Genomic DNA, 15,394 nt, shown 5'->3' with positions numbered 1-15,394 from the left:
TATCTGTGCATTGGGGCCTCTTTAAAGTTTCCTAGCTCCACCCCACTCCGATCATCAAGGGTCAGAGCCGTGACTCTGGCCTTGACCCCCAGGTGACCTCATTTGCCAGCTCTGAACCTGCTATGCCTGGTGAGACCAAGCAGATCTGTGCTGATGGTAAACCACGTCTCAACTGAGGGCTTGGGTGCAGTACTCCTCGCCCCCACCGCTTGTGTGTCCACCCCTGCAAGGCCATACAGGAAACTCACTAGGACTGGGTGTATAAAGGTCCTGACCACGTTTGTAGCCATTCCATTGGACCTCTGCATGACTTTGAGGTTGTGGGGGGAGAGGTTGGGTGGTATCCATTGGAAAGGCTATGCAATTTGGCACTATTTTCTGGTCCTCTGTGGGGTGAGCTATCTCAGTTTTGCCCAAGATCCGATTGAAATTTTGGGCCTTGTAAATCTTGTGTTGTTGCAGCTCAAGTTTTGGGATAGGAATTTTACAGCAGTAATTCTGCTCACAGCAACATCCCAAACTTGGCCATGTCATCAGGGAGCGATAGAGAGGAAAGGCCAGACATAAGGGGGAGGAAAAACTGGAAATACCTTCAGCAGGGATGTTGGTGTACTCTCTTTTTAGGAGTTAGTTACAGTCTGCATTGGTAAAGGCATGTCCTTCTCAGTCAAATAATGGTGCAGGCGGAAGGGGGGGGGGGGGGGCGGGTGTATGGTCTAAGGCAGACTAGAAGGGTCCTTGGTTCATTCTATGGTCTGTGCTGAGTTGGGTGTCCTAAATCAGGGCAGTAAGTGAATGAGGAGGGGCAAATTATGTAAGTTTCCTGCTCCTGATTGGTATACAGCCCTTGCTGGAAGTGTGCTTTATGAGGACAGGATACAGCTTGGCTGTGATGTTCTCCCACCCCAGCTCATAGCCTGAGATTGAATTCTTACTGGAGCTCACTTTCAAAACTCGCACATGAAAAATAACCGCTTGAATAATGCACCAGAAGGTACAATCATATCCCAACAGGGAGTCAATACCTTCATAGAGGGAGTGCAATAAAGGTTCACCAAACTGATTCCTGCGAAGGGTGGATTGCCCTATGAGGTGAGATTGGGTAGACTAGGCCTATATTGTCTAGGGTTTAGAAAAATTAGAGGTGATCTCATACAAAATTCTTACAGGACGTGACAGGTTGGATGCAGAGAGGATGTTTACCCTGACTGGGGAGTCTAGAACCAGGGGTCATAGTCTCAGAATCAGGTGTCGGCCATTTAGGACTGAGATGGGGAGAAATTTCTTCACTGAGGTTGAATCAAGACAGAAATCGATAGATTTTTGAATATTAAGGGTGTTGAGGGATATGGGGAGAGTGGAAGAAAGTGGAGTTGAGGTAGGAGATCAGCCATGATCTTATCGCGTGGTGGAGTAGGCTTGAGGGACCAAATGGCCTTCTCCTGCTTCTAATTCTTATGTTCCTATGTTCATTGATAGTATGGGAGGGAGATAAAATGGCAAGGAAAAAAAATTCCCTGCAACTACATGCATCATATAGCTAAAAGGCATCAAAGGTTGGCCTGGTCACATCCATGGCATTATCAATCTTCATGATTCTAGGGTTGGTTTTCAGCCAACCAGCGACCCAGGTTTTTCAATGTGGGTTCCATTCTCAAATTGCACAGAAAAGCTATGGAGAGAAAGGAAAATAGATAAAATGTTTTAAACCTTAACAAAAAACCTAAAAGCTATAGAATAGACCAAATAATTAGAAATAAAATGGAAGAGGAGAGAACAGGGATTGGGAAGACAGAGTGAACAGAAATAGCATCTAAAATTAATGTTTTTTTTAGGATTTATTTTATTTATACAGGGGTCAAGTTTCGGCCTGAGTTGCTCCAATTTTTTTGGAGCAACTGGTTTAGAATGAAGTATCTTAGAAATTGCAATTCTCAGCATTTAGTTTGCTCCAGTTCTAGTCAGTTAGAACAGTTTCATTTTGGAACCGATTTTTTTTTCAAAAGTGGGCGTGTCCAGCTACTTATGCCTGTTTTGAAAGTTTAGGCAGTGAAAACTTACTCCAAACTAACCTAGAATGGAGTAAGTCTAGATTTTTGTACGCTCAGAAAAACCTTGCCTACACTTTAGAAATCAGGCGTAAGTTACAAATCAGGTGTAGGGAAAGAGTGGGGGAGAAGGGAAATAATTAAATTTTACAAGCATTCAACAGTTTTACTTATACAAATAAAGAGCCATCCTTAATAAAAAATTATAAACAAAGCAAATAGAAAATATTGGATATTCCTACCTGTGTGAAGCAGCAGCAGCCTTCGAGCTGCGGTGCTTCAGGCAGGCCTTCCATGTAGGAGACAGGGGCGGCGTCAGTGACTCGACGGCAGCCCAACAACAATGGCAGCAAGCAGCCTTCGAGCTGCGGTGCTTCAGGCAGGCCTTCCTTCCATGAAGGAGACAGGGGCGGCGTCAGTGGCTGACGGCGGCCGAAGACAGAGGAAGCAGCCTTTGAGCTGCGAGGGAGGCTGAGGCCATTTGGCCAGGGACAGGGAGAAGCAGCCAGATAGCCAGTTTGAAACTTAAATTTGTAATTGCTGCATTGTCAACACCACGGATTATGCAATGGTTCGCCAGCAATTCACTGCATAGAGAATTGATTAGAGCTCACCGCACCAGGAACGTCATAGCCCATAGGCTGATGGGCAGGAGACCTTACCCACATTGGCAATATCGAGCCAAACGCTCGTACCTGGACATGAGCGAGGCTGATTGTGCCAAAAGGCTGCAGAGAAGTTGTCGTTGAGATCTGTGATATGCTGAGAGCAGATTTGCAGCCCAGAAGCAGAAAGCCAACTGCCTTGTCTGTTGAAGTGAAGGTAACAGCTGCACTTGCCTTCTATGCCTCGGGATTGTTTCAGGTTACAACTGGAGATGTGTGCGCCATCTCTCAATGTGCAATACATGCCTGCGTTTACCAGGTCACGGTTGCACTCTATGCGTGGAGGAATGACTTCATCAATTTCCCAATGACCGCACAAGCGATCCATGAGAGGGCTGTGGGCTTCTTCAGGATTGCTGGCTTCCCAAAGGTACAGGGCTGCATTGATTGTTCCCACATAGCCTTGCGAGCACCTGTGAAAGATTCCGAACAGTACAGGAATAGAAAAGGTTTCCACTCCATCAATGTGCAGCTCGTGTGTGACGACAAGCAGCGCATCATGTCAGTCGATGCGCGATACCCTGGCAGCACCCATGATGCGTTCATCCTACGCGACAGCATTATATCTGACATGTTTGAGCAGCAGCCAGAAGGGCAGAGCTGGCTACTGGGAGACAAAGGGTACGGCCTGACCACCTGGCTCATGACGCCCCTACGCGTGACACGGACGGAAGCTGACCGTCAATACAACATGGCGCACATTGCGACGCGCAGCATCATTGAGAGGACCATTGGCATATTGAAACAGCGATTCCGATGCCTGGACCATTCCGGAGGCCACTTGCAATACTCTCCTCAGATTGTCGGTCACTTCACTGTTGTGTGCTGCATGCTCCATAACTTAGCCATCATGAGGCAGCAGGAGCTGGTAGTGGAACCAGAAGACTCACATGAGGGGCCAGGGCCTGATGATAGTATTTTGGAAGAGCAGGATGAGGATGATGACGACGATCAGGAAAGCATGCAAGTGCCTGATGCCGGAGCACGAGGTCGGAGGAGGGCTGTCCATCGTACTCCTTTAACGATTGCTCGAGCCTTGCGCCAGCAGCTCATCCGTGAACGCTTCAATTACTGATGCCTGAGGGTTCTGTGACCACTGTTGCGCATGGACATGTTTATTCTTTGGAGTTGTTCCTATGTTGTGTTGTGTTAATGGAAGATGATTCAGTTTTAATGAAAAAACATTTTATTGAAAAGTTGTTAAAATATTTGTTGTATCAATCTTTAGTTTTTAATATGACTCTTGAAGATATCACACAAACTTGTAAAGTTACAGAACAATTTCAATGTGAAAAATCTTACACTCTTAAGATCACTTAAACTTCAAGATCACTTTTAGGTGCAAAATTAAATAAGGTACAAAATGTGAGAGCATTTACACTATAAGATCACTTAAAAACCCTAAGATCACTTATAAGTTGTAATGTTACAAAACTTACAAAACAATTTAAATTTTAAAAACGCTACTACAGCTACATCATGAACAAGAACAAAAGTAGCAAAGAAAGGCTGCAACCATCCCTCATCCACATCTCAGTGAATGTTCACTTCTTCATGGGGGTGTCATTTGATTGGCCGGGCTGTGTGCCCTTATTGCAGCAGCTACCTCCCTGACGGCCTGTGCCGTCGATTGCACTCCCTCGGACATTCCCTTCCTAAGTTCCTGTGTCATTACTGCTATTTCTCCTGACAGGACCGTCACCTCTTCACCCACTGCACTGACACTACCGATGAGTGATCGGGTAAGCTCGCCATACCCAATGCCACAACCTGAGCCACACCTGTTGCACGCTGCATCTCAGGAGAGCGTGCCTCCAATCTCCTCCTCCTGCCTGGGTCTGCCTCATGGCACCACTGCACTGGGAGGTGTGGGCAGGGACGGTGGGATGCTCGGTGTTCCAAATGGCACCACTACACAAGGAGGTGCGGGCTGGGACGGTGGGACGCTCGGTGTTCCAGCCGACAGCACTTGAGTGCGAGCCGTGGGCTGGGATGGTGGGTGAATGGGTGTAAACTGCTCCATTATATCACTAGCACCACTGGGACCCGCAACGTCGGAATCAAAACCATGGAAGGTGGAACCAGAACTTTATACAAGGGGTTGAAATTCTGATGCCCCTTAATGGGGGCTCATAAACATTAATTTGGAAGCTCTCACCTGTAGATATTTCAGTCATCGCCGCCATCATCCTGTCTGGATCGTCCGCATCTGGTTGTTCTTGTTCTGTATCTTCAGGATCCTCAGGGTTGGCGGCAGCAGCAGCAGCATCATCATCATGTTCTGCAAAATACATCAGAACAGTCAAATGTTTAACCGCGAGGGAGGGGGCAGGATGGGTGGAATGAGTACTCTCACACATAGCAGGCCAGGCGGCAGGTTGATTTGAAGGGCCACGATGCATTTACAGGACTTACCCTCTTCCTCGCGTGCGGGCCCAACTTGTGCTGTACTGACTGCTTTTCTCCATGTACGACTCATCATAGCATCTACCCTCTGTTCCAAGGGTGTCAGTGGATGCAGATTAGGCGTGCCTCCTCCTGTTCGAGTTGTTTCCCTTTTGTTGTGGGCCAATTTCTTCTACAAAGAGTAAAATATAACTTTTTACAGAGTGTGTCAGTCTGCAAGGTGGGACATACAGATAGTCACGTTACAATTACAATTACATTAAAAAATGAAAATATTACTTACACTAACTACTTGACCAAGGTCATGCCATTTCTTTTTACACTGGCTTCCAGATCTCATGGTATGCACCACTACGCAGTAATCTTCTGCAACTTGGTTTCAACGTTTCTTCGTTTCTTTAGGTGGCACTTTTATGCGACCTCTGTTGCTGGTATCTAGCTCCTGCCATCTCTGCTCAATGACGTTGACTAATATCTCCACTTCCTCATGCAAGAAATTCTTTGTTCTTGGTAAACGTTGTTCCATTGCTGTATTGAATTGATACTCTTATTTTTCAAAACACATAGGGCCCAAGTTTTCACATGATTTGCGCCTGATTTTTAGGAGCAACTGGTGGAGAACGGACTATCTTAGAAATCGCAATTCTCCACTTTTTTTTCTGCAGTTCTAGTCAGGTAGAACAGTTCCACTTTGGAACAGAATTTTTTCTTCAAAAGGGGGCGTGTCCGGCCACTGACGCCTGATTTGAAAGTTTCCAAAGTGAAAACGTACTCCAAACTAACTTAGAATGGAGCAAGTGAAGATTTTTGTAGAACTGAAAAAACCTTGTCTACACATTAAAAAATCAGGCGCAGGTTACAAATTAGGCGTCCAGAACGAGGAGGGGGGGGAAGGGAACTCATTAAAGTCTATAATAAATCCTTATTTATACTTCTACAAATATTATACAAATAAACATTTATAAGCAAAGAAAAGATTAAATGAACCATCTTCCTACCTGTGTGAAAGTGCTTCAGCCACGGAGAATGCTGCAGGCGTTCGTTCCCGCGGGGGGTGGGGAAGGAAACAGCCGTTTGTTCCAGCAGAGCGGGAGGGGGGGGGGGAAGGAAACAGCCGTTCGTTCCAGCAGAGCGGGGGGGGGGAGGAGGAGGCAGCCGTTCGTTCCAGCAGAGCGGGGGGGGGGAGGAGGAGGCAGCCGTTCGTTCCAGCAGAGCGGGGGGGGGGAGGAGGAGGCAGCCGTTCGTTCCCGCGGGGGGGGGGGGGGGAGGAAACAGTGAGAAAGCTGCAAGAAGCCTCAGTGCTGATGGCAATGTGCTTTTATTAAAAAATGTTCAAAAATTAAACAGCTACAAAGAACTACAAAAATGGCCGAGTGCCAATGTTTCCTTCACACTGCGCGAACGCTCCAACGCGCACGCGCAGCGTTGCCGGCAGGAAAAAAACTAATTTAAATGGTACCCGCCCCCTCCCACTTACAAAATCGGCGCGCGTGGTAGGCTCCGTCCCCCTGGGCGACGCGCCAAACAGACAAGGAGTTGCAGGGCGCTCCAGAATCGCGCGTTTTTTTTCCGGCGCCGTTTTAGGCGCGAAAAACGGGCGCCCAGCTCAGAGGGGCGCCCGTTTTTTATCATGTGGAAACTTGGGCCCATAGTCCTTAATTTGCATGCAGCACCTGTTCTGGAAGTTTAGCAGTGAAAAGCAGCACTCACTGATTTCAGCAGGTGATTTATTCAACAGTGCTGCTAAAAGCACTCCTTCAGACACCAAAAAATTCACCAAAATTCAATCCCAAGCCTTTCCAGAGGTCCACGAGGCAAATCAGCACTTTTCTTTAAGTTCCTTTAAAAATGGCCGAGTGCCAATGTTTCTGGGCTACTGTGCGCGCGCTCCAACGCGCACGTGCAGGGCTGCCGGCACGATGTTCCCTCATTTGATTTAGCCCTGCGCCCCTCCACTTGCAGAATCGGCGCACCTCTATGGCTCCGCCGTCCCCCCCCTCCGCTGCTGTCTGTGTGCCGCGCCGAGCTCCCAGAGACCAGCAAGGAGTCCGAGAATTACGAGGTAGATTTTTGTCGCGCTTTTAGTTGCGAAAAACGGGCGTCCATGTCGGGCGCGGTCCGAAACTTGACCCCATAGTTAGTATTGCAATTATAAAACCACCAACGAACTCACTTTAGGAGTAGAAGCAAGTCTTCCTCGATTCCAAGGGACTGCCTATGAATGACAGACTGACTATAAAACTGCTGACATTTCAATAGCTTTTTACCATAACATTAGGGTGTCGCAGGAAAATCCGCGAATTGGGCATGCCGATTCCAGCACTCGATTCTCTGATCTGCGCTCCTGTTCACAGAATCATAGAAATTTATGGCAATGAAGGAGACCATTCAGCCCATCGTGTCTATGCTGGAAAGTGAGGCTGAGCACCAGGAACAAAGACTGACTGAATTTAGCCTTTATACAGCACTAGTGGGTCAGATGAGATGGCCTCACAATACTGGATCACTGATTCTGTGCTAGTGGGAAGGTGCACTCAGTGTTGTAGCTCCGTCTCCAACCTGCACTCCGAGCATGCTGGGAGTGCGGAATCAGTGAATTGGACCCTACAGTTTACCCAGTAATGTAGGATAGCAAACTAGTACACAACAAACAGCTTTACAGCAGTTAATGTTTAAATAGGTGAAGCAAAGTGGACACCAGTCTACTAAACACCATCTTAATTTCACACTTCTTCATTCACTATTGTCATTGCATTATGCATTCTGGATATCGATAGTCAGCTTTCCTTAGTGTTATATTTTCATCTTTGAGATTAAATAGTTATTGATATTGTTACAAGAAAAATTAGGTTTTTTTCACCCATTAACTATAAATCGAAGAGTAAATCTATAGCAAGGCAACTTTGATAGACCCTGCTAGATACAAGGTGTTGTTGTGCTCTGGTTCAATATGACTATTATTGTGCAGTGTGGTAATTTTGCATTTGAGAATATTTCTCCCTCCCTGACTGCTTCTGTAAAATCAAATCTGTTCAGATGACAGAACAATTGCCACAGTTCCCAGCTAGCTACAGGAAGCAAAGCAGTTTCTTTCTGTGAGACCGGAGTCTTATGTGAACTATCATGGTTAAAGATAATAATACACTAAACCCATGAAAACTTGGCCTCTTTGGTCATTCATAGCAAGATTATATTGGAAAAACTTGCAAGAAATAACAGAAAAGCTGTCACTTGTATGTGATAGACTTGCAGGTAAACTGTACTGTTGTGTTTTGCATAGGTACTGGAGAACAACATTAGGTATGCAAATTAAATATGCTGACTATGGCAACTATCGATTCTGCTATTCAACCCGTGGGAAACCTGGTAGCAAACCTTCCATTTTGATGTTACATGGATTTTCAGCTCACAAGGACATGTGGCTGTCTGTAGTGAAGGTTAGTTCCTGCTCAAACCATTAATTTATTTCTTTCAATTTGACAAAATATCTAAAAGGTATGAAAGTGTTTGTTAATTGATAGGAGCGATCACTGTGTTTATAAATGACAGCTGCTTTTATCATTCCATTACTTCCTCTCTCCAATCACCTTTCTCCCTGCGCACTCAGGCACAGTTTTATATCAACTTACGAGCAATGACGGACAGAAAAAGATCCTCTGATCCATCCAGCCTGTCCCACCCAACTGTGATACCTTGTGTATCACCATTTATACACTCTCCTACCCCATCCATGTGATCTGGGAGAGGCAAGAAAAAAACGATTAAAAACCTAAGCCAATTTGGGGAAAGAAATCTGGAACATTCCTCTCCGACCCATCTACAACAACAACTTCTATTTATATAGTACCTTTAATGTAGTGAAACGTCCCAAGGTGCTTCACAGGAGCATGATGAGATTAAAAAAAAATGTGACACTGAGCCGCATAAGGAGAAATTATGGTAGGTGACCTAAAGCTTGGTCAAAGAGGTAGGTTTTAAAGAGCGTCTTGAAGGAGGAGAGCCGGAGAGGTTTAGGCAGGGAATTTCAGAGCTTAGGGCCGAGGTGATAGAAGGCACAGCACCAATGGTTGAGTGATTATAATCAGAGATGCTCAAGAGGGCAGAATTAGAGGAGCACAGACATCTTGGGGGGGGTTGTGGGGCTGGAGGAGATTAGAGATGGGAAGGGGTGAAGCCATGGAGGGATTTGAGAACAAGGATGAGAACTTTGAAGCCTATAAAAGACTCAGCAGTCCGGGGAGCGTCGAGAGAGGCGGGAGTCGAGAGAGGCAGCGGCCTATAAAAGGCTCAGCAGTCCGGGGAGCGTCGAGAGAGGCAGCGGCCTATAAAAGGCTCAGCAGTCCGGGGAGCGTCGAGAGAGGCGGGAGTCGAGAGAGGCAGCGGCCTATAAAAGGCTCAGCAGTCCGGGGAGCGTCGAGAGAGGCGGGAGTCGAGAGAGGCAGCGGCCTATAAAAGGCTCAGCAGTCCGGGGAGCGTCGAGAGACACGGGAGTCGAGAGAGGCAGCGGCCTATAAAAGGCTCAGCAGTCCGGGGAGCATCGAGAGAGGCGGGAGTCGAGAGAGGCAGCGGCCTATAAAAGGCTCAGCAGTCCGGGGAGAGTCGAGAGAGGCAGCGGCCTATAAAAGGCTCAGCAGTCCGGGGAGCGTCGAGAGAGGCGGGAGTCGAGAGAGGCAGTGGCCTATAAAAGGCTCAGCAGTCCGGGGAGCGTCGAGAGAGGCAGCGGCCTATAAAAGACTCAGCAGTCCGGGGAGCGTCGAGAGAGGCAGCGGCCTATAAAAGGCTCAGCAGTCCGGGGAGCGTCGAGAGAGGCGCGAGTCGAGAGAGGCAGCGGCCTATAAAAGGCTCAGCAGTCCGGGGAGCGTCGAGAGAGGCAGCGGCCTATAAAAGGCTCAGCAGTCCGGGGAGCGTCGAGAGAGGCGCGAGTCGAGAGAGGCAGCGGCCTATAAAAGGCTCAGCAGTCCGGGGAGCGTCGAGAGAGGCAGCGGCCTATAAAAGGCTCAGCAGTCCGGGGAGCGTCGAGAGAGGCGCGAGTCGAGAGAGGCAGCGGCCTATAAAAGGCTCAGCAGTCCGGGGAGCGTCGAGAGAGGCGGGAGCCGAGAGAGGCAGCGGCCTATAAAAGGCTCAGAAGTCCGGGGAGCGTCGAGAGAGGCGGGAGTCGAGAGAGGCAGCGGCCTATAAAAGGCTCAGCAGTCCGGGGAGAGTCGAGAGAGGCAGCGGCCTATAAAAGGCTCAGCAGTCCGGGGAGCGTCGAGAGAGGCGGGAGTCGAGAGAGGCAGCGGCCTATAAAAGGCTCAGCAGTCCGGGGAGCGTCGAGAGAGGCAGCGGCCTATAAAAGGCTCAGCAGTCCGGGGAGCGTCGAGAGAGGCGGGAGTCGAGAGAGGCGTACCGGTGCAGCTCCAGCTGAGAGAAGTCAAAAAAGAAGTAGAAAGAAATCAAAAGATGACGTCACAGCCAACATGGTAAGTGATTGGCTGCTGATTGGTGAGTAGTTTTTCTTTTTCTTTATTAGTCAGTAACTTTTAACATTGTTGTCGGCAATTTAAGTGTATCTAAGGGTTAAGTCATGGCAGGACAGCTCGGTCACGTGATATGCTCCTCCTGTACCATGTGGGAACACGGGGACAACACCAGTGTCCCTGACGACTACATGTGCGGGAAATGTGTCCACCTCCGGCTACTGACGGTCCGCGTTGCGGAGTTGGAGCTGAAGGTGGATTCACTCTGGAGCATCCACGATGCTGAGAATGACGTATCACGTGTAGCGAGTTGGTCTTCCCGCAGGAGAAGGGTCCACAGCCAGCGAGGGAATGGAAGACCAGCAGGAAGAGTAGTGCAAGGAAGGTAGTGCAGGGGTCCCCTGTGGTCATCCCACTGCAAAACAGATACACTGCTTTGAGTGCTGTTGAGGGGGATGACTCATCAGGAGCGGGCAGCAGCAGCCAAGTTCATGGCACCGTGGCTGGCTCTGTTGCACAGGAGGGCAGGAAAAAGAGTGGGCGAGCGATAGTGATAGGGGATTCAATTGTAAGGGGAATAGATAGGCGTTTCTGCGGCCGCAACCGAGACTCCAGGATGGTATGTTGCCTCCCTGGTGCAAGGGTCAAGGATGTCTCGGAGCGGGTGCAGGACATTCTAAAAAGGGAGGGAGAACAGCCAGTTGTCGTGGTGCACGTTGGTACCAATGACATAGGTAAAAAAAGGGATGAGTTCCTACGAAATGAATTTAAGGAGCTAGGAGCTAAATTTAAAAAGTAGGACCTCAAAAGTAGTAATCTCGGGATTGCTACCAGTGCCACGTGCTAGTCAGAGTAGGAATCGCAGGATAGCTCAGATGAATACGTGGCTTGAGCAATGGTGCAGCAGGGAGGGATTCAAATTCCTGGGGCATTGGAACCGGTTCTGGGGGAGGTGGGACCAGTACAATCCGGACGGTCTGCACCTGGGCAGAATCGGAACCAATGTCCTCGGGGGAGTGTTTGCTAGTGCTGTTGGGGAGAAGTTAAACTAATATGGCAGGGGGATGGGAACCAATGCAGGGAGATAGAGGGAAACAAAAAGGAGGCAAAAACAAAAGACAGAAAGGAGATGAGGAAAAGTGGAGGGCAGAGAAACCCAAGGCAAAGAACAAAAAGGGCCATTGTACAGCAAAATTCTAAAAGGACAGAGGGTGTTAAAAAAACAAGCCTAAAGGCTTTGTGTCTTAATGCAAGGAGTATCCGCAATAAGGTGGATGAATTAACTGTGCAAATTGATGTTAACAAATATGATGTGATTGGGATTACGGAGACGTGGCTCCAGGATGAGCAGGGCTGGGAACTCAACATCCAGGGGTATTCAACATTCAGGAAGGATAGAATAAAAGGAAAAGGAGGTGGGGTGGCATTGCTGGTTAAGGAGGAGATTAAGGCAATAGTTAGGAAGGACATTAGCTTGGATGATGTGGAATCTATATGGGTAGAGCTGCAGAACACCAAAGGGCAAAAAACGTTAGTGGGAGTTGTGTACAGACCTCCAAACAGTAGTAGTGATGTTGGGGAGGGCATCAAACAGGAAATTAGGGGTGCGTGCAATAAAGGTGCAGCAGTTATAATGGGTGACTTTAATATGCACATAGATTGGGCTAACCAAACTGGAAGCAATACGGTGGAGGAGGATTTTCTGGAGTGCATAAGGGGTGGTTTTTTAGACCAATATGTCGAGGAACCAACTAGGGGGGAGGCCATCTTAGACTGGGTGTTATGTAATGAGAGAGGATTAATTAGCAATCTCGTTGTGCAAGGCCCCTTGGGGAAGAGTGACCATAATATGGTGGAATTCTGCATTGGGATGGAGAATGAAACAGTTAATTCAGAGACCATGGTCCAGAACTTAAAGAAGGCTAACTTTGAAGGTATGAGGCGTGAATTGGCTGGGATGGATTGGCGAATGATACTTAAGGGGTTGACTGTGGATGGGCAATGGCAGACATTTAGAGACAGCATGGATGAACTACAACAATTGTACATTCCTGTCTGGCATAGAAATAAAAAAGGGAAGGTGGCTCAACCGTGGCTATCAAGGGAAATCAGGGATAGTATTAAAGCCAAGGAAGTGGCATACAAATTAGCCAGAAATAGCAGCGAACCTGGGGACTGGGAGAAATTTAGAACTCAGCAGAGGAGGACAAAGGGTTTGATTAGGGCAGGGAAAATGGAGTATGAGAAGAAGCTTGCAGGGAACATTAAGACGGATTGCAAAAGTTTCTATAGATATGTAAAGAGAAAAAGGTTAGTAAAGACAAACGTAGGTCCCCTGCAGTCAGAATCAGGGGAAGTCATAACGGGGAACAAAGAAATGGCGGACCAATTGAACAAGTACTTTGGTTCGGTATTCACGAAGGAGGACACGAACAACCTTCCGGTTATAAAAGGGGTCGGGGGGTCTAGTAAGGAGGAGGAACTGAGGGAAATCCTTATTAGCCGGGAAATTGTGTTGGGGAAATTGATGGGATTGAAGGCCGATAAATCCCCAGGGCCTGATGGACTGCATCCCAGAGTACTTAAGGAGGTGGCCTTGGAAATAGTGGATGCGTTGACAGTCATTTTCCAACATTCCATTGACTCTGGATCAGTTCCTATGGAGTGGAGGGTAGCCAATGTAACCCCACTTTTTAAAAAAGGAGGGAGAGAGAAAACAGAGAATTATAGACCGGTCAGCCTGACATCGGTAGTGGGTAAAATGATGGAATCAATTATTAAGGATGTCATAGCAGTGCATTTGGAAAGAGGTGACATGATAGGTCCAAGTCAGCATGGATTTGTGAAAGGGAAATCATGCTTGACAAATCTTCTGGAATTTTTTGAGGATGTTTCCAGTAGAGTGGATAAGGGAGAACCAGTTGATGTGGTATATTTGGACTTTCAGAAGGCGTTCGACAAGGTCCCACACAAGAGATTGATGTGCAAAGTTAGAGCACATGGGATTGGGGGTAGTGTACTGACATGGATTGAGAACTGGTTGTCAGACAGGAAGCAAAGAGTAGGAGTAAATGGGGACTTTTCAGAATGGCAGGCAGTGACTAGTGGGGTACCGCAAGGTTCTGTGCTGGGGCCCCAGCTGTTTACACTGTACATTAATGATTTAGATGAGGGGATTAAATGTAGTATCTCCAAATTTGCGGATGACACTAAGTTGGGTGGCAGTGTGAGCTGCGAGGAGGATGCTGTGAGGCTGCAGAGCGACTTGGATAGGTTAGGTGAGTGGGCAAATGCATGGCAGATGAAGTATAATGTGGATAAATGTGAGGTTATCCACTTTGGTGGTAAAAACAGAGAGACAGACTATTATCTGAATGGTGACAGATTAGGAAAAGGGGAGGTGCAAAGAGACCTGGGTGTCATGGTACATCAGTCATTGAAGGTTGGCATGCAGGTGCAGCAGGTGGTTAAGAAAGCAAATGGCATGTTGGCCTTCATAGCAAGGGGATTTGAGTACAGGGGCAGGGAGGTGTTGCTACAGTTGTACAGGGCATTGGTGAGGCCACACCTGGAGTATTGTGTACAGTTTTGGTCTCCTAACCTGAGGAAGGACATTCTTGCTATTGAGGGAGTGCAGCGAAGGTTCACCAGACTGATTCCCGGGATGGCGGGACTGACCTATCAAGAAAGACTGGATCAACTGGGCTTGTATTCACTGAAGTTCAGAAGAATGAGAGGGGACCTCATAGAAACATTTAAAATTCTGACGGGGTTAGACAGGTTAGATGCAGGAAGAATGTTCCCAATGTTGGGGAAGTCCAGAACCAGAGGTCACAGTCTGAGGATAAGGGGTAAGCCATTTAGGACCGAGATGCGGAGGAACTTCTTCACCCAGAGTGGTGAACCTGTGGAATTCTCTACCACAGAAAGTTGTTGAGGCCAATTCACTAAATATATTCAAAAAGGAGTTAGATAAGGTCCTTACTACTAGGGGGATCAAGGGGTATGGCGAGAAAGCAGGAATGGGGTACTGAAGTTGAATGTTCAGCCATGAACTCATTGAATGGCGGTGCAGGCTAGAAGGGCCGAATGGCCTACTCCTGCACCTATTTTCTATGTTTCTATGTTTCTATGTTTCAGATTGCCTCTAGTATATATAAGTTGTGCATTCACCTGCCCACATGCATAACACTGCACTTTTCCAACTTAAACATCATTTGCCTGATTTGCCCAATTCCGCAAAATATCAAGATCTGCCTGAAACAGTAGAGCATTGCCTACAGTCCTAACACCTGCACAGATCTTAGTATCATCTGTAAATTCACAGATGGTGCCCCCAACACCTACATTTAGATCATTAATAAAAATAGTAAGGAGCAATAGTCCCAACCACTGATCCCTGTGGGACACCACTGGTGACTGGTCTCCAAGCAGATCCAAATCTATCCATAACTACTTTCTGCCTACATCCTTCCAGTCAATTCTCAATCTAGCTCAGCATATTACTACTAATACCAGAGGCTTCGATCTTGTGAAGTCTAAGTAGACAATGTCTACTGGGCTTCCCAACCTACCACCTTGGTGACTTCTTCAAAAAATACAATCAAATTTGTAAGCCAAGCCCCTAATATGTCCCTCTCTAACCAAGTAAATCATATATTGCATGCCTAATGATTCCTTTAAGCATCTTTTCTATTACTGATTTCAAACTAATGGGCCTATAGTTACCATCTTGTCACCTTTTTTAAACATTAGCCTCCTTTCAGTCTAGGGGAAACGTCCCAGAGTGCAATGAGTTATTAAAAATATTGGCTTGTTA

General features: G+C 47.3%; 1 protein-coding gene and 1 long non-coding RNA gene across 5 annotated transcripts in view; one reads left to right on the top strand and one right to left on the bottom strand.

Moving 5' to 3' along the window:
- The window catches only part of LOC139277165 (monoacylglycerol lipase abhd6-A-like), a 145,193-nt gene that overhangs the window by 66,296 nt on the left and 63,503 nt on the right, over positions 1 to 15,394 (top strand). For all 4 annotated transcript variants that reach the window (XM_070895252.1, XM_070895251.1, XM_070895249.1 and 1 more), the window contains one exon: positions 8,400 to 8,556. In XM_070895252.1, coding sequence (XP_070751353.1) covers positions 8,400 to 8,556 — 157 coding nt within the window. The remainder of the gene's footprint in view (positions 1 to 8,399; positions 8,557 to 15,394) is intronic.
- Positions 1,641 to 5,178, bottom strand: LOC139276708 (uncharacterized). The gene is made up of 3 exons (XR_011595979.1): positions 5,129 to 5,178; positions 4,872 to 4,994; positions 1,641 to 1,672 (listed from the first exon to the last, which is right to left on the bottom strand). It is a non-coding gene; the product is annotated as an uncharacterized lncRNA (long non-coding RNA).

Source organism: Pristiophorus japonicus, chromosome 12 (genome assembly GCF_044704955.1).
Source record: "Pristiophorus japonicus isolate sPriJap1 chromosome 12, sPriJap1.hap1, whole genome shotgun sequence".
In the NCBI taxonomy this organism is placed as follows: Eukaryota; Metazoa; Chordata; class Chondrichthyes; family Pristiophoridae; genus Pristiophorus; species Pristiophorus japonicus.
The sequence above is the reverse complement of the archived record's forward strand: the minus strand, read 5'-3'. Positions and strand labels throughout refer to the sequence as shown.